We start from the raw sequence: 18,849 nt of genomic DNA, 5'->3' as shown, positions 1-18,849 counted from the left end.
CTTTGTTGGGGGGGCGGAGGTTTGGAGAGGCATCCTTGATGCTGTGGAGCTCTGCTCAACAGCGGCCAAAACACTGGTGTGTTATCAACACCTTTCTAGCTACCAATACAAAACACAGCACTATGAGGTCTGCTATGGGGAAAGTTAACTCCATCGCAGCCAGAACCAATACAATGTGTTGACTAAATTTTTTAAGAGAGCAACACTTTAATGGCTAGGAGAGGGAGGGGGGGAGGATTAGTTTTTGGCCAGACAGTGACCCCAATCAGAAAGTATTAGCTCTGCAAAAAGAAATCACCTGTTAAAGCCTAACTGAAATCTGGAAATCCAAAGGGGACAACTCAATGAAGCAACTAAATTTGGCTAGTTAAAAATCCTGTTTGTATCAGTAACTTGGGAATATATATATGTATATATATAATTCAGTTTCTACTTTCTACAGAATAAAATACTGCCACCTTCAACCAGAAATCAGATAAGATTATCCTCTGTCATGTGGAAAACCATTTGTCTCCTCAATTTTTTTATAAAAGCTTGTAAATCTCACAATTATTCATTTAAGGGAAACTATTTCAGGTTAATTTTTTTAAAAATTTAAAAGTACGTTGTCTATTTGCTTTTGCTTTCTGTGTCTCTGAAGACTAGAACTCCTCAGCAGTGCATTACATTGGGTAGTTTTACACCTCTGCCCTGCATAAACATGCAACAAACTTTTTTTGCTAAGATAAGATTTATGGAGTCATAGAGTTTTAAAGGGAAAAAGGCCCATGAAATTAATCTGATTTGTATATCACCAGCCATTCCATTTCACCCAGTTACTCTGAATGAAATCTAACACATTGTATTTGGTGAAAGCATATCTCCTAGAAGAGTTTTCACTTTTCTTGATTTGAAGATATTAAGAGCTGACATCTCTACCAATTTTCTGAGCAGTTTGGTCCAATATTTAGTCTCCTTCACTGTTAAAAATGTTATTATTTTCTCTTTGAAATGACCGGCCTTAGCTTTTAGCTCACATTCTCCTATTAGACTGAAGAACCTTTTAATATGTAATGGCAATACCTAGAGACTATAATTAAGTCATCACAGAATCTTTTTTTTTTTTTTTCTGAGCTGAAAAGATAAAGCTTTTAAAAGTCTTTCTTTGAAAGTTTTCTCCAGCTCCCAGGTAAGCTCTGTGACTGTCTTCTACTCTTTCTCCAGTTTCCATACTAGATCAAACAGCAGGTTGATATGGTACAGTATCCTATCTCTAACAGGAGACCTGCATGGTTGAACAAGGAGCTTCTAGCGGAGATCAGGCAGAAGAGAAAGGTCCATGGAATGTGGAAAGAGGGACAGGCCACTTGGGAAGAGTACAGAAACGTAGTGAGAGCATGCAGGGATGCGACGAGGAAGGCCAAGGCTCACCTGGAATTGAAGCTGGCAAGGGATGTCAAAAACAACAAGAAGGGCTTCTTCAACTACATCAGTAGCAAAAGGAAGGCTAGGGACAACGTGGGGCCGCTGCTGAATGAGGCGGGTGTGCTGGTGACAGAGGATGCAGAGAAGGCAGAGCTACTGAATGACTTCTTTGCTTCAGTCTTCAGTGCTAAGACTGGCCCTCAGGAATCCCAGGCCCCGGAGGTAAGAGAAGAAGCCTACAGAGAGGATGACTTTCCCTTGGTCGAGGAGGACTGTGTGAGGGATCGCTTAAGCGATCTGGACGTCCACAAATCCATGGGCCCCGATGGAATGCACCCACGAGTGCTGAGGGAGCTGGCGGATGTCATTGCTGAGCCACTCTCCATCATCTTTGAGAGGTCCTGGAGGACAGGAGAGGTGCCCGAGGACTGGAGAAAGGCCAATGTCACTCCAATCTTCAAAAAGGGCAAGAAGGAGGACCCAGGGAACTACAGGCCGGTCAGCCTCACCTCCATCCCGGGAAAGGTGATGGAGCAGCTCATCCTGGAGGTCATCATCAAGCAAGTGGAAGAAAAGAAGGTTATCAGGAGTAGTCAGCATGGATTCACCAAGGAGAAATCATGACTTACCAATCTGATAGCTTTCTACGATGGCATGACTGGCTGGGTAGATGAAGGGAGAGCCGTGGATGTTGTCTACCTCGACTTCAGCAAGGCTTTCGACACAGTCTCCCATGATATCCTCCTAGGGAAGCTGAGGAAGTGTGGGCTGGATGAGTGGTCAGTGAGGTGGATTGAGAACTGGCTGAATGGCAGAGCTCAGAGGGTTGTCATCAGTGGCGCTGAGTCTAGTTGGAGGCTGGTAACTAGTGGTGTCCCCCAGGGGTCAGTACTGGGCCCAGCCTTGTTCAACTTCTTCATCAATGACCTGGATGAAGAGTTAGAATGTACCCTCAGCAAGTTTGCTGATGACACCAAACTGGGAGGTGTGGTAGACACATCGGAAGGCTGTGCTGCCATTCAGCAAGACCTGGACAGGCTGGAGAGTTGGGCAGAGAGGAATATGATAAGGTTCAACAAGGGCAAATGTAGGGTCCTGCACATGGGGAGGAACAACCCCATGCACCAGTACAGGCTCTGGGCGGACCTGCTGGAGAGCAGCTCTGCAGAGAGGTACCTGGGTGTCCTGGTGGATGACAAGTTGACCATGAGCCAGCAGTGTGCCCTGGCTGCCAAGAAGACCAATAGGATCCTGGGATGCATCAAGAAGAGTGTGGCCAGCAGGACGAGGGAGGTTCTCCTTCCCTTCTACACTGCCCTGGTGACGCCCCATCTGGAGTACTGTGTCCAGTTCTGGGCTCCACATTTCAAGAAAGATGAGGAGCTACTGGAGAGAGTCCAGCGGAGGGCTACAAGGATGGTGAGGGGACTGGAGCACCTCTCCTGTGAGAAGAGGCTGAGGGAGCTGGGCTTGTTCAGCTTGAAGAAGAGAAGGCTGCGAGGGGACCTAATAAATGCTTATAAATATCTGAAGGGTGGGTGTCAGGAGGATGGGGCCAGACTCTTTTCAGTGGTGCCCAGTGACAGGACAAGGGGCAATGGGCACAAACTGAAGCACAGGAAGTTCCGTCTGAACATGAGGAAGAACTTCTTCCCTCTGAGGGTGATGGAGCACTGGAACAGGCTGCCCAGGGAGGTTGTGGAGTCTCCTTCTCTGGAGATATTCAAGACCCGCCTGGACAAGGTCCTCTGCAGCCTGCTGTAGGTGACCCTGCTTCGGCAGGAGGGTTGGACTAGATGACCCATAGAGGTCCCTTCCAACCCCTACCATTCTGTGATTCTGTGATTCTGTAATCACCTCCCTCGACCTGCTGGCCACGCTTCTCTTGATGCAGCCCTGGATATGGTTAGCTTTCTGGGCTGCAAGCCCCCATTGGTGGCTCATGTTGATCTTCTCATCCACCAGTACCCCCAAGTCCTTCTCCTCAGGGCTGCTCTTGAGCCACTCCCAGCCTGTACTTGTGTTTGGGATTGTCCCGACCCAGGTGCAGGACCTTGCACTTGGCCTTGTTGAACTTCATGCGGTTCACGCAGGCCCACCTCTCCAGCCTGTCCAGGTCCCTCTGAATGGCATCCCTTCCCTCCAGCGTGTCAACCACACCACACAGCTTGGTGTTGTCGGCAAACTTGCTGAGGGTGCACTCAGTCCCACTGTCCATGTTGCAGACAAAGATATTAAACAGCACTGGTCCCAGTACTGACCCCTGAGGCACACCACTCGTCACTGGTCTCCACTTGGACATCGAGCCATTGGCTACAACTCTTTGTGTGTGTCCATCGAGCAAGTTCCTCATCCAATGAGTGGTCCATCTGTCAAATCCATGTCCTTCCAATTTAGAGACAAGGACATCATGCGGGACAGTGTCGAATGCAGAAGTCCAGGTAGATGATGTCAGTTGCCCGTCCTTTGTCCACCAACACTGTAACCCCATCATAGAAGGATACCAAGTTGGTCAGGCACGATTTTCCCTTGGTGAAGCCATGTTGGCTGTCCCAAATCACCTCCTTGTAATCCATGTGCCTTAGCATGGTTTCGAGGAGGATCTGCTCCATCATCTTGCCAGGCACAGAGGTGAGGCTGACTGGCCTGTAGTTCCCCGGGTCTTCCTTTTTCCCCTTTTTAAAAAAGGGGGTGATGTTGCCCCTTCTCCAGTCGGTGGGGACCTCCCCAGACCACCACGACCTCTCCAATATGACGGAGAGTTTGGCAACTTCATCCGCCAGTTCCCTCAGGACCCATGGATGCAGCTTATCAGGCCCCATGGACTTGTGCACCTTCAGGTTCCTTAGATGGTCTCGAACCTGGTCTTCTCCTACAGTGGGTGGTTCTTCATTCTCCCATTCCCCACCTTTGCCTTCTGCAACTTGGGCGGTGTGGTTGGAGCACTTGCTGTTGAAGACTGAGGCAAAAAAGTCCTTCAGCACCTCAGCTTTCTCCACATCCTGGGTAACCAGGTCTTCAGCCTCCTTCCAGAGAGGGTCCACATTTTCCCTAGTCTTCCTTCTATCACTGACATACCTATAGAAGGCTTTCTTGTTCCCTTTGACATCCTTGGCCAGATTTAATTCTGTCAGGGCTTTAGCTTTCCTAACTTGCTCCCTGGCTATGCGGATGATTTCTCTGTATTCCTCCCAAGCTACCTGTCCTTGCTTCCATCCTCTGTAGTCCTCCTTTTTGTGCTTGAGTTTGGCCAGGAGGTCCTTGTTCTTCCATGCAGGCCTCCTGGTGTTTCTGCCTGACTTCCTCTTGGACGGGATGCATTGCTCCTGAGCTTGGAGGAGGTGATCCTTGAATATTATCCAGCTTTCCTGAGCCCCTCTTCCCTCTAGGGCTTTATCCCATGGTATTCTACCAAGCAGATCCCCGAGGAGGCCAAAGTCTGCTCTCCTGAACTCCAGGGTAGTGAGCTTGCTGCGCACCCTCCTCGTTGCCCTAAGGATCTTGAACTCCACCATTTTGTGGTCACTGCAGCCAAGGCTGCCCTTGACTTTCACATTCCCCACCAGCCCCTCCTTGTTGGTAAGTACAAGGTTCAGCATCGCACCTCTCCTCGTGGTCTCCACTATCACTTGGAGGAGGAAGTTGCCATCAACGCATTCCAGGAACATCCTGGCTTGCCTGTGCCCTGCTGTGTTGTCCCTCCAACAGATGTTGGGGAGGTGGTTGAAGTCCCCCATGAAGACCAGGGCTTTTGAACATGAGGATTCTCTTATCTGCCTATAGAGGGCCTCATGCACTCGGTCTTCCTGGTCGGGTGGCCTGTAGCAGACTCCCACTGTAATGTCGCCTGTCCCTGTCCTTCCTTTCATCTTGACCCATAAGCTCTCTGTGGGCTCCTCATCCATTCGCAGGCGGAGCTCCATGCACTCCAGCTGATCTTTGACATAGAGGGCGACACCTCCTCCTCATCTCCCCTGCCTGTATTTCCTGAAGAGCCTGTATCCTCGCATCCCAATACTCCAGTCATAGGAGCTGTCCCACCACGTGTCCGTGATGCCGATGATATCAAAGCCCCACAGATGCGCGCACATCTCTAGCTCCTCTTGTTTATTCCCTATGCTACGTGCATTTGCATAAAGGCATTTGAGTTGAGCCCCTGATGAAGCCGCACCGTTGCTGCCGCACAGCTCCCTGTTCCGTACCCTCACTAACTCAACAGAGTGAAGGTCCTCACTAGCACACCGTCCACTAGCAGCTGAGTTGCCACCCCCAGGCTTTTCACTAGCTAGCCTGGTTTTATCCCCTTCCCCCTTCAAATCTAGTTTAAAGTCTTATCAATGAGCCCTGCTAACTCCTGAGCTAGGATCCTGTTCCCCTTTTGCGACAGGTGTACCCCATCTGTAGCCAGCAGGCCTGGTGCCATGTAAACTGACCCATGATCAAAGAACCCCAAATTTTGCCTGTGACACCAGGCTTGGAGCCAGGTATTGATCTGTTGACTCTTCCTGTTTCTTCCCTCATCTTCCCCTGCAATTGGAGGGATAGAGTAGAACACTACTTGTGCTCCTGATCCCTTAACCTGCCACCCCAGAGCCCTGAAGTCCCTTTTGATTTCCCGTGTGCTTTTGTCCCTAACCTCATCACTGCCAACCTGAACAACTAAGAGTGGGTAATAGTCAGAGGGCAGATGTTGTCTTCCTGGACTTTAGTAAGGCCTTTGACACTGTTCCCCACAGCATCCTCCTGGAGAAACTACCTGCCCATGGTTTGGATGGGTATATTCTTCACTGGATATAGAACTGGCTGAATGGCCGAGCGCAGACAGTGGTGGTGAATGGAGTTAAATCCAGCTGGCGGGCAGTCACAAGTGGTGTTCCCCAGGGCTCAGTTTTGGAGCCAGTTCTGTTTAACATCTTTATCAAAGATCTGGGTGAGGGGATCAAGTGCATCATCAGTAAGTTTGCAGATGACTCCAAGTTGGGAGGGAGTGTGGATCTGCTTGAGGGTAGGAAGGCTCTGCAGAGGGATCTGGACAGGCTGGATCAATGGGCCGAGGCCAACTGTATGAGGTTCAACAAGGCCAAATGCCGGGTCCTGCCCTTTGGTCACAACAACCCCATGCAATGCTACAGGCTTGGGGAGGAGTGGCTGGAAAGCTGCCCGGCGGAAAAGGACCTTGGGATGTTGGTTGAGAGCCAGCTGAACATGAGCCAGCAGTGTGCCCAGGTGGCCAAGAAGGCAAATGGCATCCTGGCTTGTATCAGGAATAGTGTGGCCAGCAGGAGGAGGGAGGTGATCGTCCCCATGTAGTTGGCACTGGTGAGGCCGCACCTGGAGTACTGTGTTAAGTTTTGGGCCCCTCACTACAAGAAAGACATTGAGTTGATGGAGCATGTCCAGAGAAGGGCAACGAGGCTGGTGAGGGGTCTAGAGAACAAGTCTTATGAGGCGCATCTGAGGGAGCTGGGGCTGTTTAGTCTGGAGAAGAGGAGGCTGAGGGGGGACCTTCTTGCTCTCTACAACTACCTGAAAGGAGGTTGTAGTGAGTCGGGTGTTGGTCTCTTCTCCCAAGTAACTGTCGATAGGACGAGAGGCAATGGCCTGAAGTTGCATCAGGGGAGGTGGTTGAGTCACCATCCCTGGAGGCATTTAAAAAAATGTGTAGATGTGGCTCTTTGGGATATGGTTTAGTAGGCGTGGTGCTGTTGGGTTGATGGTTGGACTTGATGATCTTAGAGGTCTTTTCCAACCTGTGATTCTATGATTCTATGATCATCAACAAAAAATAAAAAGTGGTGGGAGAGCTGCCAAGGTCATGGATTTTGGCTGCTTTTTCTCAATGAAGGGAAGAAAATGGTAGTTTGAATGGTAGGTTTTTTTCTTTTTAGTTATACTATATAAGTTTCTAAATGATACAGCGTGCATCAGAATGAAATCTAAAAGTATCATAGAAGTATCTCTGCTGTAAAGCTGTCTGGGGCAGATTCTCAGTCTTGAAATTTGTCAGGAAGCTAGACTGGACCCAAACCATGATTAAATCAAACACACTTCCTCTCCATCAAAAACATTCGTTAGCCATCAGTACAACAGAAGAATACAATATAACAAAGAATGTTTCATTTATTGCTGATAGTGTCCTTTTTTTCCCCTCCAGTTTTAAAATTCGTTCACAAGACATAGTTTAAGTGCATCTATTAAAAGAGAAACAAGTCATCAACTGTCCATACTGATTAGCATTATTTCACAAAAAATAAAAAAAATTACCATCCATATTCCTCAGCTTTTTCCGCTGTGTTCAATGTTGTAGTCCTACGCAATTTAAAAATCACAGTTGTACTTATACAATTTAAAAAATCATCAAAAATTGACCCAATTTCCCTAGAATGATACATAGATGTGAAAAACACCGACATTTCCAGCTCATTCCATACTTATGTGCCATTACAAAGGAACCATAATCTTACTGAACACATAATCCCTTACTCAGTAGGAAAGCTCTCTGGCTTGGTTTATGCTCCAAGAAATTCTGAAGCATATCCATCCCATCCAAAGATCCTCCAGGTTTCAAAATGAGGTTTCTGTATTTCATCCCAGCCTGATAAAAGGTAAAGCAGAATATGTTAGTATTTCTTATCTTGCAAACTGCCTCTTTTCTGTATTTGATGTGTATTTAAAAATCTACACATGATTAAACATCTTCTCTCCTTCCAGATTTTCTTAATACCAAATCAGAATCACAGAATCACAGAATCACAGAATAGTAGGGGTTGGAAGGGACCTCTGTGGGTCATCTAGTCCAACCCCCCCGCCGAAGCAGGGTCACCTACAGCAGGCTGCACAGGACCTTGTCCAGGCGGGTCTTGAATATCTCCAGAGAAGGAGACTCCACAACCTCCCTGGGCAGCCTGTTCCAGTGCTCCGTCACCCTCAGAGGGAAGAAGTTCCTCCTCATGTTCAGACGGAACTTCCTGTGCCTCAGTTTGTGCCCATTACCCCTTGTCCTGTCACTGGGCACCACTGAAAAGAGCTTGGCCCCATCCTCCTGACACCCACCCTTCAGATATTTGTAGGCATTTATAAGGTCCCCTCGCAGCCTTCTCTTCTTCAGGCTGAACAAGCCCAGTTCCCTCAACCTCTCCTCGTAGTGGAGATGCTCCAGTCCCCTCACCATCCTTGTAGCCCTCCGCTGGACTCTCTCCAGTAGCTCTTCATCCTTCTTGAACTGGGGAGCCCAGAACTGGACACAGTACTCCAGATGAGGCCTCACCAGGGCAGTGTAGAGGGGAAGGAGAACCTCCCTTGTCCTGCTGGCCACACTCTTCTTGATGCACCCCAGGATCCCATTGGCCTTCTTGGCAGCCAGGGCACACTGCTGGCTCATAGTTAACCTGTCGTCCACCAGGACACCCAGGTCCCTCTCCGCAGAGCTGCTCTCCAGCAGGTCCATCCCAAGCCTGTAGTGGTGCATGAGGTTGTTCCTCCCCAGGTGCAGGACCCTGCACTTGCCCTTGTTGAACCTCATCAGGTTCCTCTCTGCCCAGCTCTCCAGCCTATCCAGGTCACGCTGAATGGCAGCACAGCCTTCTGGTGTATCTACCACACCTCCCAGTTTGGTGTCGTCAGCAAACTTGCTGAGGGTACATTCTAACTCTTCATCCAGGTCGTTGATGAAGAAGTTAAACAAGACTGGGCCCAGTACTGACCCCTGAGGGACACCACTTGTCACCAGCCTCCAACTAGACTCAGCGCCGCTGATGACAACCCTCTGAGTTCTGCCATTCAGCCAGTTCTCTATCCACTTCACCGACCACTCATCCAGCCCACACTTCCTCAGCTTCCCCAGGAGGATATCATGGGAGACTGTGTCGAAAGCCTTGCTGAAGTCAAGGTAGATAACATCCACGGCTCTCCCTTCATCTACCCAGCCAGTCATGTCATCGTAGAAAGCTATTAGATTGGTCAGGCATGATTTCCCCTTGGTGAATCCATGCTGACTACTCCTGATAACCTTCTTTTCTTCCACTTGCTTCATGATGGCCTCCAGGATAAGCTGCTCCATCACCTTTCCCGGGATGGAGGTGAGGCTGACCGGCCTGTAGTTCCCTGGGTCCTCCTTCTTGCCCTTTTTGAAGATTGGAGTGACATTGGCCTTTCTCCAGTCCTCGGGCACCTCTCCTGTCTTCCAGGACCTCTCAAAGATGATGGAGAGTGGCTCAGCAATGACATCCGCCAGCTCCCTCAGCACTCGTGGGTGCATTCCATCGGGGCCCATGGATTTGTGGACGTCCAGATCGCTTAAGCGATCCCTCACACAGTCCTCCTCGACCAAGGGAAAGTCGTCCTCTCTGTAGGCTTCCTCTCTTACCTCCGGGGCCTGGGATTCCTGAGGGCCAGTCTTAGCACTGAAGACTGAAGCAAAGAAGGCATTCATTAGCTCTGCCTTCTCCGCATCCTCCGTCACCAGGACACCCGCCTCATTCAGCAGCGGCCCCACGTTGTCCCTAGCCTTCCTTTTGCTGCTGATGTAGTTGAAGAAGCCCTTCTTGTTGTTTTTGACATCCCTTGCCAGCTTCAATTCCAGGTGAGCCTTGGCCTTCCTCGTCGCATCCCTGCATGCTCTCACTACGTTTCTGTACTCTTCCCAAGTGGCCTGTCCCTCTTTCCACATGCCATGCACCTTTCTCTTCTGCCTGATCTCCGCTAGAAGCTCCTTGTTTAACCATGCAGGTCTCCTGCCTCCTTTGCTAAATTTCTTTCTCAGGGGGATGCATTGCTCCTGTGCATGGAGGAAGTGTTGTTTAAAAAGCGACCAGCACTCATGGACCCCCCTGCCTTCGAGAGCCCTGGCCCACGGGATTCCTCCCAGTAGCTCCTTGAAGAGGGCAAAGTCAGCCCTCCTGAGGTCCAGGGTTTTGATCCTGCTTATCGCCCTGCTTCCTCCACACAGGATCCTGAACTCGACCATTTCATGGTCACTGCAGCCAAGTCTACCTCCAACCTTCACGTCCTCCACCAGTCCCTCCTTGTTTGTTAACACGAGGTCCAGCAGCGCGCCTTTCCTTGTTGGTTCCTCCACCACTTGCATCAGAAAGTTATCATCGATGCTCTGCAGGAACCTCCTGGATTGCGCCTGCCTAGCTGTATGGTCTTCCCAGCTGATGTCAGGGTGGTTGAAGTCCCCCATGAGAACCAGAGCCTGTGACTGTGAGGCTGCTTGCAGCTGCCTGTAGAAGGCTTCATCAACCTCCTCCTCCTGGTCAGGTGGCCTGTAGTATACACCCACCGTAATGTCACCCGTGTGAGCCTGTCCCTTAATTCTAACCCACAAGCTTTCAACTCCTTCTTCACTTGCCCCCAGGCCAAGCTCAATGCATTCCAGTTGCTGCCTCACATATAGAGCAACTCCCCCACCTCTCCTTGTTGGTCTGTCTTTCCTAAAGAGTCTGTAGCCATCCATGACAGCATGCCAGTCATGCGAGTTGTCCCACCACGTTTCTGTGATGGCGACCAAGTCGTAGCCGTCCTGCTGTATAATGGCTTCCAGCTCCTCCTGTTTATTGGCCATACTACGTGCATTGGTGTAAACACACTTGAGCTGGGCTGTCAATCTCACCCCTGGCCTTGGCACTCCAAGCCTAGGCTCATCCCTAGTGAGCTGGGCAATATCCCCTTCCCCCTTCGAACCTAGTTTAAAGCCCTCTCAATGAGCCCCGCCAGCTCGTGGCCAAGAATTCTTTTCCCCCTTTGTGATAGCTGAACTCCACTTGTTGCCAGCAGGCCCGGTGCTGTGTATACCTCCCCATGATCAAAAAAGCCAAAATTTGACCGATGGCACCAGTCCCTGAGCCACCTGTTAACCAGGTGAGTTTTCCTGCCCCTTGCAGTGCTGTCCCCTGCCACTGATGGGATGGAGGAAAACACCACCTGCGCCCCTGATCCCTCAACCAGTCGCCCCAGTGCCCTGAAGTCCCTTTTGATGGCCTTGGGACTTCTTTCTGCTACCTCGTCCCCGCCAACCTGCATTACCAAGAGGGGGTAGTAATCAGTAGGCCGCACCAGACCAGGGAGTTTCTTCGCAACATCCCTAACCCGGGCCCCAGGGAGGCAGCAGACTTCCCTGTGGGATGGGTCCGGTCGGCAGATCGGGCCCTCTGTTCCCCTCAGAAGGGAATCACCTATGACAATGACCCTCCTTTTTTTCTTAGTTGAGGCAGTTGTAATACGTGGGGCTGTCTGACTCGTTCTAGGCAACCCCCTGGATGGAGCCTCACCTTCACCCACATCCTCTGTGGCCAGTCCCTCACATTCCAGAGCCCCATACCTGTTGCTTAAGGGCAACTGAGCAGGTGAGGGAGGCCGGGGGGAAATTCGCTTGCCCCCCCGAGCAGGGACCCGTTTCCATTCCCCCCCATCTCTTAGGCCCCCTCTTTCTGCTCGGTGGCAAGAGGGATGGGGGTTCTCTGCTTTCTGTGTACCACAAGTATAATTTAGATCTGCTGGAAGAACTCAAGACAGAAAAAGTTTAACCTATTCTCTGAGAAATCCTTTTTCTTGTGGTTTTACACTGTTTTGGAAGTTATAATCGCAACTTGTCTAGAAGACTTTCTATAACGCATAACAAACGTACAATCTCCACACAGTCTTCAGTGATGGATTATCCCCGTGACTGACTGGCAGGAAAAGGGAACCTAACATCCATTTGCTCTTAATTGACACAGGTGTCCATAGTACTGACCATCATAACCACCTGCCAGATGTCCAAAAGTAGCTGGCATGTTTGTTACTTAAAAAGTAGATTAACATTAATTTATTTAAATCAAACACAGTTATTTCTTTGATGTACACAGTACTTCAACTTTAAGAAGAAATTAATAAAGAATTTGCATCAACTACTTTGAAACTTCTAACATATAAAGGATCTGAGTACGCCTCTAAAAGTATCAGCTGTATTCTGTTGACTACAAAGGAAACTCAATTTCCCATTTTAGGCTAGTGGCACATCCAGCATCTATGTGACAGAACATCTAATGTGGTATTCACATCTAGTCACTCTAAAATATAACCTCCAAAAGGTTACATTATATATTTACCTTAATCTTCCTTCAGAAGAGATCATTAAGATCACCCCAAGTTTCAAAGTAATTAGCTTCATAAAGTAGATTATTTTACAAACAACAACTTTTTTTTTTTTTTTTTTGTATGCCAAGCATTATTGGGAAAGGCAAGCATGTTTAATCAAAGCATTTGGACATGTCGTAGAAAAGTTTCATACTAACATACCTGGGGTTGCAGGAATTCCAAGAATCTTCGTACAGTATTTGGCATATTCACCTGCTGGGTCAACAGATGGAATGCCTGATCAAACTTGCTCAAAACAATCTAATGAAGGGTTAAATGGCCTAATTGGATAAGAACATTCAAATAACTAGCATCAAAGTAGATGGAGTTTCTTTAGCACTTTTCATTCAAAGATCTCAACATCCTAAATTATTAGAATTTTAACTATGGAAAAAACTTGGAGTTATGTCATTTCCATCTGAATTGCTTCAGTAAGAAAAAAATGGAGAGGCATATTTTTAATAAAGGAATTGCCATTATAAGCTCCATCTTTTTCAAATATTGTTTTCCTCACAGATCAAAACCAAATTAAAGCAGATATTTCAAAAGCAAATTTCAGTATTTAAAATTATGTTCTCAGCTGTCTTCACTTCCAGAATACCATTTCATTCAGTGCTTGCACAGATGACAGTAAGCATATCAACCCTAAGACACTTCAAAGAACAGCAAGAACTACTGCTGCTTTAGGCTCTGCTTTTTTGAAAAAGCTACAAGATATGAACCTTTACTCAGACAAAATGTTTATGCAGTTACAGTGCCTGTACAAGCCAGAAAGACAGGTGCTTCTCGTTCAGGATAGGGAAGCAGTATGAAATAAACAGCAGTGGATTAATGACAAATTGTACCATAAATGGGTAAGAGTATGATGTTGGGGGAGACCTGATTACAGGGACAGAGGGGTGAGAGTGACAGAGTAACAATGAGATGATAGGGACTGACATAAGATTACAGTCTTGGTTTGGCGATACATGTAAGGTGGTACAAGATGTGGAAAGAGAAGAGAATTGAGACCTTAATTTGGGAAGGCAGTGTATCTGCTGGGAAGGTGGAGAACATGGACTTAAGAGTTCTGGACTGAGAAGTTAAGAGGCTGTTTGAGCAATGCACGGCTACAACACTTCTGTCTGGGATATGTTATGCATGTTCAATAAACTTGTCAACAGCTTTCACGTCTGTCAAGTGTTATGTGCAAATCAAATATAGATGATACATGCAGAAAATCTGATACTGTAGTAATGCACAGTGCCTGCCTTGGACTACAAGAAAAAAACCCCACAAACAACCAAACAGAAAACCAAGGACCTTCCCTCACCCCCCAATCTTAAATGAGCAAAGTTGGTGGGTAAAAACATCACATGGAGAGAAATGTAAAGGTATTTTAGTCCTGTGGGTAGCTTGGAAAACCAGAGCTGCTACTGTTCCTACAAATAGTGGTATCTGTCATCATAGCCTTTACTAATGGTGATACTCATGCAAATAAATCCAGGAATTATTAGTCCAATGAACTTAACTTTTTTAAGCTCTCACTTAATTCTTGATGGCACTGACAGTGACAATGTATGCACAGAAGAAATGCAACGGGCTTGTTATGTTTTACACAGGATATTGTCTTTAATGCTTCCCAACATTTTTTTTAAATGATATATTTTTATATGTTTATGGGGGGGGGAAGGGAGGAGAGATACCTGTATTTGTGAGTCTAGAGGCAGCAAGTTTCTCAAGGATAGTGTCTACAACATGTCTCTCATCTTTATAATGTCTTCATATTTGTTGTAGTGGTTCTTTTTCCCACATCCAGTTCTCAAACATTTGTGAAGGTACCTCTACAAAGTCTGTTTCCACATTAGTTCCACCAAACCTAGCAAAATCAGTCTAAAAGGAAAAAACATTGATTTAAATGAAAATAGAAGCAAGGATTTCTAGCAGAAACTTTCAGGTGCCAAAATTTCATTTTAATCACAACAAAAGGGATAATTTCAACAGGTCAACAATAAAAACCATACAAACACTTTAAAGATAGGAGGGCAAAAATTCAAAGACTATCACCAAGAAACAAAACAGATTGCTCAGTAGTTATTTACTGCATTCTCTACTGGTGGGAAACAATACTTCAATTTTCTTAACATTATTGATTTTACCTTTTAGGTTATGACAGCAACACAAATGCTTCAATGCTGTCTTATGAGAAGGATATAACTTGTAAATTGTTATAAAATGTTGCTATATTACCCCAAAGTAAAAAAAAAACTCCAATTATACACTTATAAAATTTTTTATTGTGTTATGGTCTACTGCACTGATTCAAAGATTTTACTTGATCAACTTATCCTGTTAAGCTTTCTCCTGTCTTCACAGAATCATAGAATCATAGAATCATAGGTTGGAAAAGACCTCTAAGATCATCAAGTCCAAACATCAACCCAACACCACCATGCCTGCTAAACCATATCCCGAAGTTCCACATCTACACATTTTTTTAAACACCTCCAGAGGGATGGTGACTCCACCACTTCCCTGGGCAGCCTGTTCCAATGTCTGAACACTCTTTCAGTAAAGAAATTTTTCCTAATATCTAATCTAAACCTCCCCTGATGCAACTTGAGGCCATTGCCTCTCATCATATCGCTAGTTACTTGGGAGAAGAGACCAACCCCTGCCTCACTACAACCTCCCTTCAGGTAGTTGTAGAGAGCAATAAGGTCCTCCCTCAGCCTCCTCTTCTCCAGACTAAACAGCCCCAGCTCCCTCAGATGCGCCTCATAAGACTTGTTCTCTAGACCCCTCATCAGCCTCGTTGCCCTTCTCTGGACATGCTCCATCAACTCAATGTCTTTCTTGTAGTGAGGGGCCCAAAACTTAACACAGTACTCCAGGTGCGGCCTCACCAGTGCCAACTACATGGGGACGATCACCTCCCTCCTCCTGCTGGCCACACTATTCCTGATACAAGCCAGGATGCTGTTGGCCTTCTTGGCCACCTGGGCACACTGCTGGCTCATGTTCAGCTGGCTCTCAACCAACATCCCAAGGTCCTTTTCCGCCGGGCAGCTTTCCAGCCACTCCTCCCCAAGCCTGTAGTGTTGCATGGGGTTGTTGTGACCCAAGTGCAGGACCCGGCACTTGGCCTTGTTGAACCTCATACAGTTGGCCTCGGCCCATCGATCCAGCCTGTCCAGATCCCTCTGCAGAGCCTTCCTACCCTCAAGCAGATCCACACTCCCTCCCAACTTGGAGTCATCTGCAAACTTACTGATGATGCACTTGATCCCCTCACCCAGATCTTTGATAAAGATGTTAAACAGAACTGGCTCCAAAACTGAGCCCTGGGGAACACCACTTGTGACTGCCCGCCAGCTGGATTTAACTCCATTCACCACCACTGTCTGCGCTCGGCCATTCAGCCAGGTCTTTATCCAGCAAAGAGTACACCCAGCTGTGGAATTATTAGTAAAATTAAGGTTTTACATCTGAAAATTAAAGTTTATATGGAAAACGTAGCATTGTTCACCCATTGAAAGAAAGCATAAAATCAAAAGGAGCTCTGAGGATGGGACACAGCTGCAGCAGGCATGTGAGGAATCCACTAACACAGCAACTCCCTGCAACATACCATAGAGGATGGAGCGCAGTGAAGATTCCGTGGCCATGCTCCGTGATGATAAAGCGGGAAGAGATGGTCCTCTAGAACTGATAAGCAGCTCATCTGGCCCCCTGAGTCAATAGGTTTTCAAAACCTTGCCAAAGTGCTATCCTTTCATGAACTTTGCTCATTTTAATATCATTTTAATACCAAAACACACCTCCATCCCAAAGGCTACCCGCCTCTGAGGTGCGACCATCCCTCTTCGAGTCTGCGCCCTCTTTTTTGTAAACTATACCTTTAAACGTGAAGCGAGAGAATTTTACACCAATCATGATAAAAGGTATGTATGACTACAGTCACTCAAACTCCACCTTAAATGTAGAAAGAATATAAAAATAGCCAGGGAAATAGGGGATTTTGGGAGGAGAAGAAGATAACACTGTGAGCAAGTCAAGGGAAACTCCACCTCAGACTGCCTCTGACTACCAGGATTGGCCGACGGTCTGAGCCTTGCTTCTCCCCACCTTGGGATGCCTTGGGTGAGACTTAGACTAAGTGCTTTTCTCGGGAATCTTAGAAATCTCTCTAGAGTTACTCCCTAACGTTTACAGCCAGGCTGTATTATTTATAAACGTTTCACATGTTTTATACTTTATAACATCATATTTGCACGTGCTTTCTTGCAGACAGTCACTATCACCGGCAATTCAAAAAACCTATATACCTGTTGCACAAATAAAACTGCACTGTTTAAGTAGCCAGTTGGCACAGTTTCTCACTGAACGCAACCAAACCCTAAGCGCGGCCGTGCTAGTTCGTGAGCACAACTGGACTGAAGGTGCAGACTGCTATTAGTGTATCCAGAATCGTGGTAGTTTAATATACATATTAAACACAACTGGAATGATAGTGGTAAATTGGATATTACTCAGAATTTAAACCTAGCTGCACCTAGCCTCCCACTTCGGTGAGGAGAGTTAGAACACGAGAAGGTTTATTTTCTGCCAAATTAACGCAACACCATCCAAACCATGGGCAGGTAGCTTCTCCAGGAGGATGCTGTGGGGAACAGTGTCAAAGGCCTTAGTAAAGTCCAGGTAGATGACGTCCACAGCCTTTCCCTCATCCACGAGGGAGGTCACCTGGTCATAGAAGGAGATCAGGTTGGTCAAGCAGGACCTGCCTTTCATAAACCCATGCTCACTGGGCCTGATCACCTGATTGTCCTGTGTGTGCAGCGTGATGGCGCTCAAGATGATCTGCTCCGTAACCTTTCTTGTCAGGCTCACAGGCCTGTAGTTCCCCAGATTCTCCTTCCTTCCCTCCCTGTAGTTCCCAGGATCCTTCTTCTTGTAGATTGGTATCACATTTGTTAAGCACCAGTCAAGTGGGACCACCCCGCTTGGCCAGGACTGCTGATAAATGATTGGAAGTGGCTTGGTGAGAGCATCCGCCAGCTCCCTCAGCAGCCTTTTCTTGCCACCGGCTCGTCTTTCGGCACATAGGGATGGCCTGCTCCTGTGCCTTTAAGACTTCCTCCTTGAAGAGTGTCCAGCCTTCCTGGACTCCTTTACCCTTCAGCACTGCCTCCCAAAGGACTCTGTCAACCAGGCCCCTGAACAGGCCAAAACCTGCCCTCCGGAGGTCATAGAATCATAGAATCATAAAATGGTAAGGGTTGGAAGGAACCTTAAAAATCACAGAATCACAGAATCACAGAATGGTAGGGGTTGGAAGGGACCTCTGTGGGTCATCTAGTCCAACCCCCCTGCCGAAGCAGGGTCACCTACAGCAGGCTGCACAGGACCTTGTCCAGGTGGGTCTTGAATATCTCCAGAGAAGGAGACTCCACAACCTCCCTGGGCAGCCTGTTCCAGGGCTCCGTCACCCTCAGAGGGAAGAAGTTCTTCCTCATGTTCAGACGGAACTTCCTGTGCTTCAGTTTGTGCCCATTGCCCCTTGTCCTTTCACTGGGCACCACTGAAAAGAGCTTGGCCCCATCCTCCTGACACTCACCCTTGAGATATTTATAAGCATTTATTAGGTCCCCTCTCAGCCTTCTCTTCTTCAGGCTGAACAAGCCCAGCTCCCTCAGCCTCTCCTCGTAGGGGACATGTTCCAGTCCCCTCACCATCCTTGTAGCCCTCCGCTGGACTCTCTCCAATAGCCCCTCATCTTTCTTGAACTGGGGAGCCCAGAACTGGACACAGTACTCCAGAGGAGGCCTCACCAGGGCAGTGTAAAGAGGAAGGAGAACCTCCCTCGTCCTGCTGGCCACACTCTTCTTGATGCACCCCAGGATTCCATTGGCTTTCTTGGCAGCCAGGGCACACTGCTGGCTCATGGTTAATCTGTCATCCACCAGGACACCCAGGTCCCTCTCCACAGAGCTGCTCTCCAGCAGGTCCGCCCCAAGCCTGTAGTGCTGCATGGGGTTTTTCCTCCCCAGGTGCAGGACCCTGCCCTTGCCCTTGTTGAACCTCATCAGATTCCTCTCTGACCAACTCTCCAGCCTGTCCAGGTCTTGCTGAATGGCAGCACAGCCTTCTGGTGTATCCACCACTCCTCCCAGTTTGGTGTCATCAGCAAACTTGCTGAGGGTACACTCTAACTCTTCATCCAGGTCACTGATGAAGAAGTTGAACAAGACTGGGCCCAGTACTGACCCCTGGGGGTACACCACTAGTTACAGGCCTCCAACTAGACTCAGCACCGCTGATGACAACCCTCTGAGCTCTGCCATT

The 18,849-nt window shown here is 47.8% G+C and overlaps 2 protein-coding genes across 4 annotated transcripts in view; one reads left to right on the top strand and one right to left on the bottom strand.

The window, feature by feature from the left end:
- The window catches only part of LOC142365623 (small glutamine-rich tetratricopeptide repeat-containing protein beta-like), a 145,692-nt gene that overhangs the window by 54,052 nt on the left and 72,791 nt on the right, over positions 1-18,849 (top strand). The window lies entirely within an intron of this gene.
- Positions 1-18,849, bottom strand: part of LOC142365624 (thimet oligopeptidase-like) — a 76,725-nt gene that overhangs the window by 20,851 nt on the left and 37,025 nt on the right. The window contains exons 1-3 of one of the 3 annotated variants that reach the window (XR_012766509.1): positions 14,208-14,386; positions 12,685-12,738; positions 7,888-7,999 (exon numbers count right to left, since the gene is read on the bottom strand). Coding sequence is in view for 1 of the 3 variants with exons in the window: in XM_075446603.1 (XP_075302718.1) it covers positions 7,888-7,999; positions 12,685-12,735 (163 nt within the window). In the remaining 2 variants the exon portion in view is untranslated. Of the gene's footprint in view, positions 1-7,887; positions 8,000-12,684; positions 12,739-14,207; positions 14,387-18,849 lie in introns of those variants that run through there. The other 2 variants (XR_012766510.1, XM_075446603.1) reach the window with 2 other exon arrangements.

Source organism: Opisthocomus hoazin, chromosome W (genome assembly GCF_030867145.1).
Source record: "Opisthocomus hoazin isolate bOpiHoa1 chromosome W, bOpiHoa1.hap1, whole genome shotgun sequence".
NCBI lineage: Eukaryota > Metazoa > Chordata > Aves > Opisthocomiformes > Opisthocomidae > Opisthocomus > Opisthocomus hoazin.
This window is presented reverse-complemented; position numbering and strand designations above follow the sequence as displayed.